Here is a 16545-nt window from a genome sequence, read left to right as displayed (position 1 = left end):
AATTTTCGATATTTCTCTGGTAAAAAATATTTTAAAAAGCAGTAACGGATAATTTATTTAAAAAAAACCCGTCATAATCTCAAACGTAAAGTACAGTCGAACCTTCAATGAAGACCATCTGTATGTAAAAGAAAGGCCATCTGCTATGGTTTCAAATGTAACTAACTTGATTGTATAAAGGTGTCTGTAAGGTCCACGTGTTAATTAGGTCTAGCTGCTCAGGTCTGGTTCCCTGGTGGGCTTTTATAGATGATTTAACAGGCTGACTGGACTTGTGACTATCTAATTAATCTCCATGCGTTACAATGCCATTGTTTGGATTCATGGCGTGATCGTTGCAGGTTTATACATCATATAATAAAATATAGGTTCTTTCAAAGAATGATATTCAGAATCTATCTAAGTCGTTACATGAACGCCAACTGTACAGTCATTATGTAAATTTATATTTTTGTTTTGTTAAAACAATAGCAGAGTGTGTAATTGTTCTATTGTTCTATTGTATTCTACCTGTTTGGAGATCATTATCAAAGTCTGTTTTAATCCAAAAGTGTAATAATTCAACGTCATCGTGGATTATACCAAATTGTTTATATTCGTGCTCTTACATTCTGAATTTTTGTTCCCGCTTAATATGTACGGATATATGGAAATATATTGATGATAAAATGTACATATCTATAATTTTCAGTGTTTTTTTTAATGATATCAACATAATTTATTGAGGAAAACACATTAGATTACGTATATCATTTATAAAATGTTGTATCCAAATATCTCCTACTTGGAAAAGCAAGGTCATGGTTTGTAAATTATGGATAATCAAGTTGAAAACCAAAATTAAAACGTTTATAAAGTGGTTACTCGACAAAGCTCCTTGGGCCACACTTAAACCCAACCAATTGTTTTACCTATCAACCAGCCTTACTCTGACTTTATAGTTAAGAAATAATTGACGATGATTCGTGTATTGTTGCAGAATATACAACGAGGACGAGGATATTTTGCAATTAAATTAATAACGAAGGCCGCAGGCCTGAGTTATTAATTAAAATTGCAAAATATCCGAGTCCGAGTTGTATATCCTGCAACAATACACGAGTCAAAGTTGATTATTTCTATTCTACCATGTACTGTTTAGTTCTGAGATCGACCTCTTTCTAATAGAAAAACAGTAAAGAAACCCAGAAAACACCTTGTAATTTATTTCTTGAGTATTGCATTATTTGTTGATGAAATGTACAGGCAATACAGTACTACGATCAAGAGCATCTATCATATGGCATTGATTTTGAAAATTTAAAGAAAAAAAAAAAAAAAGGATAAAAAAAAAAGATAAAAAGGGGGCCTCCGTAGGATTCGAATTCGCGTCTTGATAAAAATTTATTGAAAGACTAACCCATTAGCCCACTCGGCTATAGTAACCTTTCATAAAACGGGAGAAAATTAGATATATAAAATTGTAACAGCCGTGACTCACGACCGTGTATTATTGGCACGAGCGTGGGTTATTGGAAAATAATACATGGTTTTAAACCAATCAAAACTGGCGTTACATAGCAAACATGGTAAAATGAATTGACAATAACACATTTTATTGAATCATCAAATCCATTATTCTCCAGAAACAAAAATAACCTAAATTTAGCGTCTTAAACAAATCCGACGAGAGGTTGTTGTTTTCACCGACCTCGTTCATAGAACAGATCCACTATCGCTTATTCATTACGAAATGTGACCATTTTTATGGTCATGCTGGCAATTCACAATTTCCAGTAAAACATTAATTATTCGTGGATTCTTCTTTTCGTGGTTTCAAGCTAGTAGATATTTCCATTAACTGTTGAATGTAAGAATGAGCTATTAGTTCTAACAGGGGTCGTCTCAAAATCAAAATTGTATCCTTAATGTTTTTTGGTAATTTTTTTTCGATACCGGCATATTTCAAGGGGATTTTCGTTGACAATACCCAATGTGTCCCCAAATTGAAACTGGTACCTAAACAGATCATCATTAAATAAATGTTATACATTATTCTATTTCGCAAAACTCCAAATAGTAGTATTCCTAATGAATATGTTTTGTTAACACACCAGTACACAAATTGAACTACCCACTTTGAATATTCCACGAAAAGGTCAACGCGACAGGTCATTTTGGTTTGACTTTATTGACTTGTCTGTTTGTATGAGATTAACAACGATTCGTTATACACTTGTAGATATACAAACAAAGTTCCATTGCCGAATCATCCAGTACTCGTCCACAGAAAGGCCGAAAGGCCGTAAAACTGGACGCTTAACCTGTTAGTAATAACCGTTCAGTCAATCGACACACCATTTAACCAACGGCTTTCTATTATTCTTACTGCTATTAAACAAATATTAAATCTTAAACTTTTAGGCTTAAAATTAATGGAATGTGAATTAATAAAAAAAATTTCATTAAAATAAATTACTTCAAAATAACTCTCCTGTCATAGCATTTAATTGTTGTAATCTGCATGTCAATCTCTTTCTTATTTAAAATTTTTAAGAGCTGTTAATTATCACCATTGCTTTTTTCCAGGAAAAAAAAAGCAATGCACTGTTTGGGCGTATTCGAAAATTCAGGATTGGGAGCGAGATAGAATACATGACTGATGAATGTTAAACTGTTTTCAGGAACATACAGAGGTAAATTAATAAAAAAAAAAGTACCAAAAAAAAAAAAAAAAAAGTCTCAACAGGCCATAGAATTTCACTTGTTATGTGACCACATATGCATTGTGACGTCACGTCATGTATGTCGTCATTGAGTTGTCCTTTGAAAACTGCTTGTAAGTTAGTCGTCGAACTTTGTTACATTTCCTATAATCACCATTCTACGCGGACACGAGCTTTCAATTCCAACTTTGACTCTTTACTGTTTGGAAATCGAACAATACATTCGAAACAATGGTCCCTGCGTACCATATGTGTACAACATTACAAATAAAATAATATAAATGATAGCTGATCTATTGTCAATCACAACAATAACCTTTATTTTGCAACAAAAGAACACACTAAGGATTAACTTATATTAATCATAATCAATCTTGCTGATCAAGATGTCGACTGGCGATGTACGACTCAGCCTGAATTTTCCTCGTCATAGACCATCCTGTCCCTTCCTGTCGCTTACGTTGGTATTCTGGATTAGCTATCTCCAATTCCTGGAACAGACACAATAATATATCGTCATTACATGTTGGCCGGAGGTGAAATGCTCGTCACCAGGAACGCAATCGGCGTGTTTCTTTGCGATAAGGTGGCTGTTTGCGGTACAGTCCATTACAACGAAAATGTGATCATTCATATATGCAACTAATACAACCCGATATATACCAGTCGATTCGGCAACGCCTTAATAAACACCCGATTATAGATATGATGAATTTTATGGCCTCCCTCGTCTCGATTTAGAGCCCACTTATCAAGTTTATCCGAAGAAACGTATCAATATTTGAGATTGTTTAGCATCGCGACCTGGAAATCTACCATTTCACGAGCGTTCGTCGTCCATCGTACGTCCATAAATAATTTACATTTTCTTCTCAGAAACACCTGAGCCATTTTCAAGGAATGTTTGCAGAAACCTTGTATGATCAGCTTAAATTTCGCATTATATGGTGCCTAACTGCTAGGGGTAAAATTTCAAAAAGTCCTCTTCTCAAGGGCCAAATAAGGTAGAATTAAATAATCTTCATGAATGGAAGGGTATAAAATGCTTTGCCAAATTTATGAATTTCTTGACCATGCGGTTTCACGTTTGCCCCTGAAAAGGGGGTAACCTTTGCTATAGTTTATATACAGGGAAATCATATTTTGACTATCATTTGTTATATTTCTATTGGAATATATTCGAACTTAGTTAGAGTTATCAGCATGGGATTGCAGTTTGATGGTATACATGTTAGCCCTGACTGACCCCCCAGGGGCTAGTGGGCCGGGCTAAAAAAGTCAAATTGACTGAAATTTAGTTTTAAGACTCAAATAAAGTAGAATCAAATACTCTTCACCGATGGAAGGGTCTTAAGGTGATTTATCAAAATTGTGAATTACATGGCCTCGGGGTCTCACAATTGCCCCCGAGAAGGGGGTAAACTGTATTTTTGAGCATGATTTTTTTAAATATGGCATTGCAGTTTGACGTGGCCAAAAAGGGTAAAATTATAATGTATATATATATATATTATAGGTCATGAATCCTACTTTATTATACATCGCCACAAAGAGAAACTTTTAATCTTTCCAAAGCGTTAACCAAAAGAAAATAGGAATACATTGTTCATAGCCGGACCGGTGCACACATGCAAACAAGTAGTGTGAATACGCAATGACTATTTTTGTTTCTGTTTTGACTTTTTTTCTAATGAAATATGAATGGCATACAGTCGAGTTAACTAAAATATAAGATGAAAACATTTAATGCATGAAATATCGTACAGGAATCGAAAAAAAAAAAAATGTAACTGTGGAACTATATTTTATACATTCCTGTATTTGACAACGTTTCTCGCCAAATTGAAATCACCTGTTTAACGATTCCATTAATCTCCGGCAGTTACGTCTATTTGTATAACGCAAAAGTGCCGATTTTTTTCAATAACATTAAATAACAAGCCAGGTTAAAGTGTAACCTGCATATTTGATAGATATTCGACATCGTCATTTAAAGTATCCGTGAAAATATGTAGTTCATAAACCAGTGAACGATAAAAAAAAATATAATTTCTTAAAAGGAATTCTATTGAATGGGTTGGTTATGTTTGGTAGACATTTCCCTGTCCACCGGAATATGACTCATGAAGCATATAATTATCTAGTCATGAAGGGTAAATACATTGATGTGATACCGCTTAACAAAGTACATTCACCCGACTAAAATATTGTTATGACCCAATTGTGGCGGGAAAATCGGGAGGAAACAAATAAGCCACATACATGTATGTTCTTGACGTTCACTGCCATGTTTATAACTTACTTTATTTACATATCAACCCAAACAATAACCGACAAAACAACGGGATAATATGTAACTAAGACACCGTCTGTGTATGTATCACAAAGTACCTGGCAAGGAAACATCCTCTTGGAAAGAATATCCATTACCAGGTTAGCAAGTCATCCTAACGGCCTTTTTGTTACGTCATATTAAATTCTTACATTTTAAACGTCTATTTGGACATAGTAAGATAAACCGAACAATCGGTGTTATTAACAATTAACTGCTTTGTGTATTTGAGGAAATGCAGCTTAGAAAATGGATGGCCTAACAATAATCGTCTCTTCATTAGAATCATCTGTATATTACTAAATCAAAATATGATTGAAGAAAAAATACAAAATTCTGTACCTTTCTGATCCATCATGAACTTTGATTGAATTCAACACCAATGGTTCGACGGATGTGTTACTGGTCACGGTACAGGCTTCCCGGCTTTTCCTACTTGTTTGGCTTTGGTTGCAGCATAACGTCAACGCACATAACGTAAATATCAGCGCGATAAAGCACAAACAGATAATCACCACAAGTGTCGCAACCACTGGATCAGTTCCCATGATTATGGACAAACCACGACGATGTAATCTTAAATATCCGCATCCAGAAGAATATTTCACAGATTATTTTGTCGCCTTTCCCGTAAGCGTCATTCGCGGGAACAACTGTTGAAAGGTGGGATTGATGGCGCTAATCATGTTGTGTACGATGTAAGTTTGTTTCACGCTGACGGTATTCTAATAAACGTTTCATGAAAACACAGCAGCAGGTGAATTTGTTCAATAGACAGCCAGGAATTCGTCGCATTGGAATTACAGACAGTACCGGATCCAAAAAAAAAATGTCGGATATAACGGTCCCGTTTGTTACCGTATTTGTTTGCGTTGGACTTGGAGTGGCCTTTGCCTTCTGCATCTGTACCATTTACTATTGTATGTTTCGGAATAGAAGAGAAGACCATGGAGGCGTCAGCATTGGGTATAACACTGTTACGGAAGCCCTGCCTTTAGGGACGGTAAAACCACCACACAGTAACGGAGAGGATCGGTAAAGGTGTAAGTAGTTTATTGATATCTTACTAAAATATGTGCATGCTTACTAGCGATATATCAGAATTTATTAATTTAAGGCAACGTCATCCGTTATCTAACATCAACGGTTTTCACTTATCACCAACTTGAGTGGTGCTATCGGCAGCTGTGGGATTCCATTTCCTTTTCGGTTTCCTCCAGATTGCGAAAACTGACTGACTTAAATGTCACTCAAAAGTAAGAGTAGGTATTGAGCTTTTCCAGTTTCCTCCCATATCAAGACTTCCTGTGTGCTTTCGCCTGGCCAACAACAGTTGTTAAGCAATTGTAGTGTACCGGTGAACTGTTCAGTTTCCGAGACTTACCGTAACCAGCTTCCCACGTTTTAATCCATACTTAACGTTTCAATCTAATTTTCAAACTTTTGTATTTGTTTCTTTTTGTTTTGTTTTTCTCGATATTAGCATGTTTATAAGTCATACGGTCTACGCTATTCACGCGAAAAATACATGTCCAGATTTTCAGGGACACGACTTTCAATATGAGTTCATAAAGAATAACTTAGGTAATTTCGATTTCACTTTCATAATCGTAATACAGGAGCTATGGACAATTGTTTTCCGCCAACTTGTACCAACAATATTTTGTGATGATATATTGTAGATCCTACGAGAATGTCACGTCTTATTTTATTCTATGTAACAAAAGGCAAATATTCTTAAAAGCTGTACTCCGATGCGCTGGTAGCGATTAATTGAAAAAACGTAGTATATGAAAAATGTCAATTTCAATGTAAATTGAACGCAACTCGAAACCAGGCGCAAGTGTATTTAGCTGAAACAAGCATGGTGATAGTGAAAAAAAAGTGTTATATTATGTAACCTGACCCTGTACATCCCCCTAAAAACAACAATAATAACAATTTGGTATATTTTGTAACTTATCGATAATGTTTGTTCTCGCATTTGGATATGAAACACGAGAATTCATGACACAATTCCAAATCAAAATTGATAAAGCGGCGGAAAATAATTCCATAGAGAATGTACAATTACATTAAGACCAGGTGTTCCGGAAGAGTTAGCACCGTCTGATTCATCGACGACTTCCGCCATGTGAATCTAGGCTAAATCCGGGTACTAACACAAGGGAATTTGATACTCTCGGAATAGATCCCCATGGCAACCGTAAAACTTCCCCATGTTCTGCATTATCCTGCATCTTCGGAAACACTTAAGTTGTATTCTTTTCTGTTAGCAGTCGAAATTTATCATGGAAATTGTAATATTAGGAACAAACTTGAATGTCGAGTCAACTAGGTCAAGCAAGCATTGCATGTTGGTTACGGAATGACTGGAAGGTATAGCAACATAATGTGTTATTTGAAGGTTATGTCCCTTAGTATGAACCACTATAAAATGCGGTTTCAGAGTTTATATCATGGACTCTAAAATTATATACATTTTTTTTTATAATTCAGAGACACCGGGAAGCTGAGAATCTGATATCTGGGACGAAAAGTCAACATACATAACCTGCCTCAAGGTTGAATGTTTTATTGGTGAAGATTTTCAAAGCCATTTCCATATGAATATACAACAGTATCGAGTAGCAAAAGAAAATGAATGTAAAATCGTGGTATTTTAATAAAACGGTTCAGTCGCTTTAACGTCAATTATTGGTTAATTGTTTTTTTCAAAGTATTCCATATTTAAGCTTCCCGTTACCAAGTTTCTTAAGAGATGACACAAGTCACCTTACACCCCTGAAACCTCGGGACTAATATTAGATAGTGACTTAATCAAATGAAAATCCCCTGTCATATTTAAGGGTATGTATAATTTCAAAACTTATTTCCGAAAGTCGCAAGTATTTAATCAAATATTGTAATTTTGTATTTGTTTTGGGAAAGGGCGTTGATAAGTTGCAAAAACTTGTGCCCAATCCTTTTGTACATTTTGACAATAAAATATGTTTGAATAAAAAAAAAAGTATTTAATCTCAACGGGGTTTAATCCACATAATCGTATTTTACGAGGGCAAAACAGTGACATGGAACGTCCAGGTAACAATAGTGGTTCAACCTACAAATTTAGGAAAACAATATATTGCGACCTTTTACCTTGCGGTGAAGGTCAGGGTCACCAAATGACAGTGAACTCTGTAACACCTGTCAATGATGTAGAAATATATGGAGCGTTATCACTGTAATATTAACGGTTCAGAAGTTATGGTTAGGACAATTTTATATTTGAGAAAGATGAGAAAAAGAAAAAAAATTCATTATGGCCACTTTCAATTGAAGGAAAAACATCAATATAAAAACACACGAACAATAATATATCTATTTAAATGAAAAATTTAATAAAATATATTTCATATCATGAAATCGACAATAGATATACATATAATTGAGTATCATAATCATTTGTGACACAATATTTGACAAAAACACGGAACGTGGGACAGGACAGGATAATGAATTGGTGGTCTGGGTAAATACAATCAAGAGTACTAATTAAGTGAACAAGTCTCATGCGAACGTTTTGTCTCTTTATGCCTCATTCAAATATTTTCACTCGGTCTCATACAAATAGTTTCCATGCTTCATACAATAAGAGGATCAGAAAAAGAACTTTAAAATTTGCTATATGTCCGCATGACCCTGCGGCAAGACCAATCATTCATACTTAATTGGTTCCAGTAACCAAATTATGCTTCAGATCAACATCATTTCATTCCGACACAAGAAGAATAAAAAAAGCTATCCTATTGGACACCGGGCCCTTGAAGCAAGACCCACCACTTAAGCAAACTTGGTTTCAATTCAACCACGGATTCTCCAGACCAAACTTGATTACAATCCATTGAGTAGTTCTTGACAAGTAGCAATTTTAGTAAAAGTTGACGGACGACGGACGATGGGACATGCCATAAGCTCCATAAGAATTGTGTCTCAAAGACTGTACTCTATTTCATCATCAAAAGCAACTATATTAAGCATTTCTAAAACATCTTATAAACTATATAGAGTGAAATCAAATGTACAAATACATTTATAAAATATTCTGTATTAATAGATAAACCATCAAGAAATTGATAATGCCTGTTCGAAAGGAATGTCTTTTTTGGAAATAATTACTTGTAATGTGACCGTGCAATAAAAAGCCATTGCATGGTCACATGACGATGTATATATACATATATATTCATGAAAAACAGCAAAAAATCAATATTACACAAAAATAGTCCAATATATAATAAATCCTAACCCTCTATACTACAATAGCACCGTATGTAGTTTTACACTTAAATTGTACACGAAAAAAACCTGTCGATTTGATTTCTATGCTATAGTGCCCATATGCTTCGGTGGTCATGTGGTGGATGAAGGTGACAGAGCAGTCACCGAAAAGTCATTCTTCAACCCTATACTGGTTGTGAGATATCAAAGTCAATTCACTTCAAAATTGAGGCTTTGATATCTAGTAAATTTAACACAAAGAAAAACTTGCTATCACATTATAATTTGCATGCTTTCAATTAGATTGCGACATGTAAAATGATTATAGTGCACGACCTCCTTGTTTTGGTAAACAATCACAGATTTCCCTTACAATCAGAAATAATCTAATGATATAATGAATACCGATATCACAATAATTTAGTAAAAACGAAAAGTTAGACTTTGAAACTGAGTTAGGTCAGACCTGACAGGTCTTAACTCTTTCACCAGCGTCTTTGAGAACACGTTTAGATTTCTGAAAACTCCTGTTGGCTGCTTTCATATTGATCTGGACACAGACTTGCTGAAGCACTTCTGAACATCGCCATTTCAAAACGTCAGCAATATGCGTTTGTCCTTCTTTCTCCAAAAGACGTTTTGACGGCTTTATCAAACGATGATTCTATGATAACATGGGGAAAAGAAAGCAAAAGTTATTCAAGCAACGAGAACATGAAACGTATATTTAAAACTTGTCAAATCTAAAACTTGAACATAACAAGATATAATAGGTAAAACATGCTTACTTTCATCTGTTCCCCCTAGCATTGTTTTCACGACCTGTATGTGTTGTTCCCAGTCATCGCCGTTAGAAAGTAATGTGGATTTCGCCTCTTCCTCTATAGTCTTAAAAGATAATATAACATTTAAAACCAAACCCTTTCAATTGTACAGTATAAACTCGGAGACTACTCTTAATTTGAAAACTTAAATTTAAAACTAATGAAGCAATAAAAACATTAAATTGAAAGCCGACATGTAAACAAAATCGACATTCTACCTACAGACTCTTGAAGTGGCTTGTTCATAAAAAAAAACTTGATTTCAATGGCAAATGTTCTTAAAATATTGCTTACAAAATATTTATTTGACCTATCATCTTACTTTTGATATGCATTGCCATGTCCCATACCCATTTTCAAGAACTAGAGAATATAACATTAAGATCCACCGGTATATGAAAGTTGTTTTGAAGTGATAATTTGTATTTGATTGGTATTGGTTAAAGTTTAATTCAGATTAAGGACTCAGAAATTAACATCTTTCATATCGTGATATTCCAAATAAGAGGACGTTTTGCCTTGTACGCAATAAAACGTGTGATCAATAAGCACAGATCACTCAAGTGAAAAAGCGGAATAGTACTGTACATATGAATGTAAAATCTAACGCCCTTAACTCAAAAGTACCAACCTGGTCAACTGGAACAAGAATGCCTGGTATCTCGTCTCCGTCCAACTTGTGCTTTTCACATAAATGTATTGACTCATAAACCAGCTGCCGGATGTACAACTGTGTACTCACAATCGCCTGTAAAAAGAAGTGGTTGAATAGTGCGTAATTAGTACGTAGACTAAGCCTTAATCAACTGCAATGCAAATCAATATCTAATTGAAAGAAATATATCTGCAGTACATAGATCCTATTATATACTGGTAATTCTTTATCCCATTAGCTACCTTCTACAATGGAGCATTCTATTACCGTATTTGCCAAACGTTTTTGAAACTCATTTGGAATTGTTTGAAGACATCGTGCTTCTCAAGAGTTTCGTTTCAAACTCAGAAAGCAACAATTCTCTAACATATTAATTTCCCGTTTATTTTACATCAACGATACAAGAATTGTATTTCATTTTTACCAGTGAAATATCAAAATATCATATTTTTCACTATCACTTTTGCTGATTTGACCAATCAAATTAATCATTAGAAAATACCAAAATAATTGACCAATCAGAAAGCCCGACATATATGTCAGCACCTGGACAGGGGGAACTACTTTTTTTGTTTACAAATTATGCTGTAGGCCTAGTTAGCATACGGGGTAGGTTTTTCGTTGATAAAAAATGTAATAAACAGAATATTCTATATCTTGTAAATAAATGTCTAGGTCAATGAACCAATCAGATCGCTGTTCAATGAAATATTTCCAGGACTGGCCCAATGTTAGTGTATTGCGAATGGGTGACGCTTAGTTTGGTAACATAAAATGATTTCCGACTCTCTTTTCTTATCCAGAGATTGAGAAAATGATGACAATAAGGATGATAACAAGGAATACCCACACTAAATCGTATTTCAAATTAAAAACTGATCAAACGAGGGGCAATACTTCGACATGGAGACATCATTGTGTTCCAGAGGACACAAATGCCATATGCTTCTTCAACAACATCTGTCATGCAAATCTAGATAAAATATGGATTAAGTCATTTTTTCAAGATGAGAACTAGTGTGGTGAAAACAAAACCACTGGATCTTTCAAAGGATTTCCATACTGTCTTCCTAAACCTGCATCTCTCGAAACCTTGTAGTCGAAAGTGGACAGATAATCAGAACAAGTCGAACCATAACGAAAACACATCGTCACTGTTTGGGAGTTCTCCGTTACTTGTTATCTGAAATGCTCCTCGATATAAGAAGTCTTGTATGAAAAGAAAGAGACGACCAAGAGAGTGAGGCAGTTTTTCTCATGAGTTTGCCAATAGCCTGCTGGCATAGCGTGTCACCAAACTCGACCAAGAGGTTGTCGATCAGAAATTCAATTATTCTCATGGTTTAATCATCGGTGTATTTTCTGTGGCCTCGACTTTTCACAAATATGTACTTACAATGCATTACTCTTGTACTTTCGTGGAACAGAATGCTCTCATGAGAACACTGGTGTTCCTTAATATTGGAATAGGGATTGGTAGTGTAAAGATAAAACTAAAAAACAAATGTTTTGATGGAAGAATTTGATTCCAAGTTCAAATGTGCAAGATCAATCAAAAGCTCTTTGGAGTTTTTCAAAATGCACATTTCGTTCATTCCGTAAAATATATCCAAATCCTGACTTAATTAGGTATTAAGAACGGTAGATACATGTAGAAGTTTGGATAAAAGATAAGTTGAGTAACTGTTCCAATATTAGCAATGAAACATTGTTTATAATGATCGGAAACCTTGCCAATACAAAGTGGACATTACAATTAGGGGGCCAAAATATGTTATGTGTTATCGTTAGCATATTACTAGCAAGGAAGCGAGCTTTGCTTCAGTTAAAACCTAAAACACCACACCAAAGTAGAAACAATATTATTTCAGATATATAGAAAACAATTGCTGTGATGTCATCTATTGGTATTTGAGTACTTAATTCCACAGAAAACTGAGGTATATCCCGCATTATGTAAACATTGTGTATTATGAAAAATATTGGACAGTCCAAGGTCATATACGCCTCAGACAATCCACAATGTTAAATAATGGTTTTCTGCTTATATCAATGGAGACTGTCTGTGCTAGGCCATACGTACCTATCGATATATATGTTAGTCTTGGATACATATTGAATTCCCGTTACTGGTTAACAGATAATATAATGGACTAATTTTAATCAATGATATAATGGACTAATGTTGGGCTAATGCTAATAAATAATATAGTAGACTAATGTTTGTGAATAATATAATGGATTTATATTTATAAATAATATAATTGACTAATATTTATAAATAATATAATGGATTGATATTTATAAATAATATATGTGACTACTGTTTATAAACAAGAGGCCCAGAGGGCCTGTATCGCTCACCTGGACTTCATGAGATATGAAACAAGAATGATGATTAAGTATATTTGTCACTGGTATTGCTACATGTATGCCAATATATCATAGGCATTTTATATGGCTACGTGAGGATTTGATGTCAAAAAATGCATTAATCCATGAAATAAAATCAACTTTTGGAACAACCCCATAGGGATGCTACCACACAAATGTGAGTGATATCCATTGCTTAGTTTCAGAAAAGAAGTTGTTTTAAACCAATTGACCCCTTTTGACCCCACCTTCTGCACCCCGGGGGGAGTGGGGGTCAGTTCCTTCCTTTATAAAATTTTGAATCGCTACCCAAAAGGATGCTACCAGGCAAATATGAGAGATATCCCTTGCTTAATTGGTTTCAGAGAAGAAGTTGTTCATATCAATTCAGCCAAATTGACCTCTCTTGGCCCCGCCACTCAGGCCCCGGCGGGTCAGCCTCACCATTTGTACAATTTTGAATGCCCACCCAATAGTGATGCTACCAGGCAAATAAGAGCAATATCCATTGCTTGGTTTCAGAGAAGAAGTCGCTAATATCGATATAGCCAAATTGACCACATTTGGCCCCGCCCTTCAGGCCCCTGGGGGGTCAGCCCCATCATTTGTACAATTTTGAATCCCCAACCCATAGTGATGCTACCAGGCAAATATGAGCGATATCCATCGCTTTCTTTCAGAGAAGAAGTCGTTTATATTAAGAGAGGCAAATTGACCCCTTTTGGCACCGCCCCTCAGACCCCTTGCGGGTCAGCCCCACCATTTGTACAATTTTGAATCCCCACTCCATAGGGATGCTACCAGGTAAATATGAGTGATATCCATTGCTTAGTTTCAGAGCAGAAGTCGTTTATATCAATTCTGTAAAACTGACCCCTTTTGGCCCCGCCCCTCAGACCCAAGGGGGTCAGCCCCGTCATTTGTACAAATTCAAATTCCTACCCCAAGGTGATGCTACCAGTAAAATATGACAGATATCCATTGTTTGGTTCCAGAGAAGAAGTCAATTATATGAATGACAGGCATTGCTCGGTTTCAGAGAAGAAGTCGTTTATATCAATATAGCCAAATTGACCACATTCGGCCCCACCCCTCAGGTCCCTGGGGGGTCAGCCCCATCATTTGTACAATTTTGAATCCCCACCCCATAATGATGCTACCAGGCAAATATGAGCTATAGCCATTGCTTGGTTTCAGAGAAGAAGTCGTTTATATCAATACAGCCAGATTGACCACATTTGGCCCCGCCCCTCAGGCCCCTGGGGGGTCAGCCCCATCATTTGTACAATTTTGAATCCCCACCCCATAGTGATGCTACCAGGCAAATATGAGTGTTAGCCATTGCTTGGTTTCAGAGAAGAAGTCGTTTATATCAATAGCGCAAAAATGACCCCTTTTGGCCCCGCCCCAGAGGCCCCCAGGGGGTCAGCCCCATCATTTGTACAATTCTGAGTCCCCTACCCATAGGGATGATATGAAGAAGAAGTCAATTGTTGACGGACAGACGGACGACGGACGACGGACGACGGACGCAACGGTATGGCATAAGCTCACATTGGTCCTTCGGACCAGGTGAGCTAATAATATAATGGACTAATTATAATAAATGATAAAATGGACTACTGTTTATAAATATATATATATATATAATGGACTAATATTTTACTGTTTTGATGGAAAGACAGGCCAGTAAAGTTATGTCAACCAGCAGTTGAAAGCAAACTACAAATGTATGATTTTTTACGCCCATGTGAAGCATATTTATCGCAATGTGTGGGATACAAAACCATTGAGGAACATGCAGCGAAATGTCATATAGTTGTTAAGTATGTCGTGTCAAAGTAAAAAGATTTGCAGTACTATCGGTACCGTCTTTGTAAATGTGAAGATATAACGCTCAAAACTGGAGCTTACGACATTCCTTGTTTCTGAAACAATCTTGTAAATCGCGTGTAGTTCAAGCCATTTTTATACTTAAAGTCATCATTATATTTTTACAAAGTGAAATAAGCCAACAAGTACCGTCATACTTTGAAAGTCAAACTATACCGCAAAGTTGACCAAATAATGGCAGAACAGGAACAAAGGGAGGATCATGTGTCATGTTAAGCGAGGTTAAAACACAGATAAAAACAATCCGCATACGTGGTTTAGTTTGGTTAATTTTGTTTAACGTCCTATTAACAGCAAGGGTAATTAAGGACGTGCCTGGTTTCGGGGGTGGATGGAAGCCGGAGTACCCGGAGAAAAACCACCGATCTACGGTCAGTACCTGGCAACTGCCCAACGCGGGTTTCGAACTCGCAACCCTCAGGTGGAGGGCTAGTGATAAAGTGTCGGGACACCTTAACCACTCGGCCACCGCGGCCCCTTCCATCCGCATACAATTACTGACACTTCCAACAGCATGGTAATACAAGTCAAGTGTTTCGACTAGATATAAACAAGATATTTTATTATAGCTTTAATAACACGAAATGGTGACAAACATAAACAAGAGGCCCAGAGGGCCTGTATCGCTCACCTGGTTTCATGATATATGAAATAAGGATGATGCTTCAGTATATTTGTCGCTGGTATTGCTATGTCAATATATATCATAAGCATTTTATATGGGTACATGTACATTGGTTTTATTTTAATACTAAAAATGCCAAAAAGTGCATTAATCCATGAAATGAAATGGACGTTTGGCGTGACCCCATAGGGTTGCTACCAAACAAATGTGAGTGATATCCATTGTTTAGTTTCAGAGAAGATCTTGTTTGGACTTATTGACCCCTTTTAACCCTGCCCTCTGCCCCCTGGGGGGTCAGCTCCTTCCTTTATACAATTTTGAATCTCTACCCCTATAGGATGCTACCAGTCAAGCCATTGCTAACTTTCAGAGAATAATTTGTTTAAATCAATTTAGCCAAATTGACCCCTTTTGGCCCCACCCCTCAGCCCCCTGGCGGCCTGGGTCAACCCCAACATTTGTACAATTTTGAATCCCCACCCCATAACCATGCTGCCATACAAATGTGAGTAATATCCATTGCTTAGTTTCAGAGAAGAAGTTGTTTAAACAAATTGACCAATTTTGGCCACGCCTCTCAGGCCCCTTGGGGGTCAGCCCCACCATTTGTACAATTTTGAATCCCTACCCCAAGGTGATGCTACCAGTAAAATATGAGCGATATCCATTGCTTAGTTTCAGAGCAGAAGCCTTTTATATCAATTCTGCAAAACTGACCCCTTTTGGCCCCGCCCCTCAGCCCCCAGGGGGTCGGCCCAGTCATTTTCACAATTTCAAATTCCTACCCCAAGGCGATGCTACCAGTAAAATATGAGAGATATCCATTGTTTGGTTCCAGAGAAGAGGTCAATTATATGAATATAGCCCGATTGACC

The 16545-nt window shown here is 36.3% G+C and overlaps 1 protein-coding gene and 2 long non-coding RNA genes across 3 annotated transcripts in view; 1 reads left to right on the top strand and 2 right to left on the bottom strand.

Annotated features, from left to right (window-relative positions):
- Positions 1–2987: 2987 nt before the first annotated feature.
- LOC117342215 lies at positions 2988–5494 on the bottom strand. The gene is made up of 2 exons (XR_004535758.1): positions 5380–5494; positions 2988–3196 (listed from the first exon to the last, which is right to left on the bottom strand). It is a non-coding gene; the product is annotated as an uncharacterized LOC117342215 (long non-coding RNA).
- A 469-nt stretch (positions 5495–5963) lies between these two features.
- LOC117342216 lies at positions 5964–8808 on the top strand. Its single transcript, XR_004535759.1, has 2 exons — positions 5964–6080; positions 7537–8808. It is a non-coding gene; the product is annotated as an uncharacterized LOC117342216 (long non-coding RNA).
- The window catches only part of LOC117342213 (vacuolar segregation protein PEP7-like), a 35228-nt gene continuing 27363 nt past the window's right edge, over positions 8681–16545 (bottom strand). Inside the window, exons 12-14 of the mRNA XM_033904268.1 lie at positions 10756–10872; positions 10089–10188; positions 8681–9964 (exon numbers count right to left, since the gene is read on the bottom strand). Of these exons, the coding sequence (XP_033760159.1) occupies positions 9900–9964; positions 10089–10188; positions 10756–10872 (282 nt within the window). The 3' untranslated portion in view covers positions 8681–9899. The remainder of the gene's footprint in view (positions 9965–10088; positions 10189–10755; positions 10873–16545) is intronic.

The sequence above is a fragment of the Pecten maximus genome, chromosome 14, assembly GCF_902652985.1.
Source record: "Pecten maximus chromosome 14, xPecMax1.1, whole genome shotgun sequence".
In the NCBI taxonomy this organism is placed as follows: Eukaryota; Metazoa; Mollusca; class Bivalvia; order Pectinida; family Pectinidae; genus Pecten; species Pecten maximus.
Note: the sequence above shows the minus strand (reverse complement) of the source record. Positions and strands in the feature narration are given on the sequence as shown.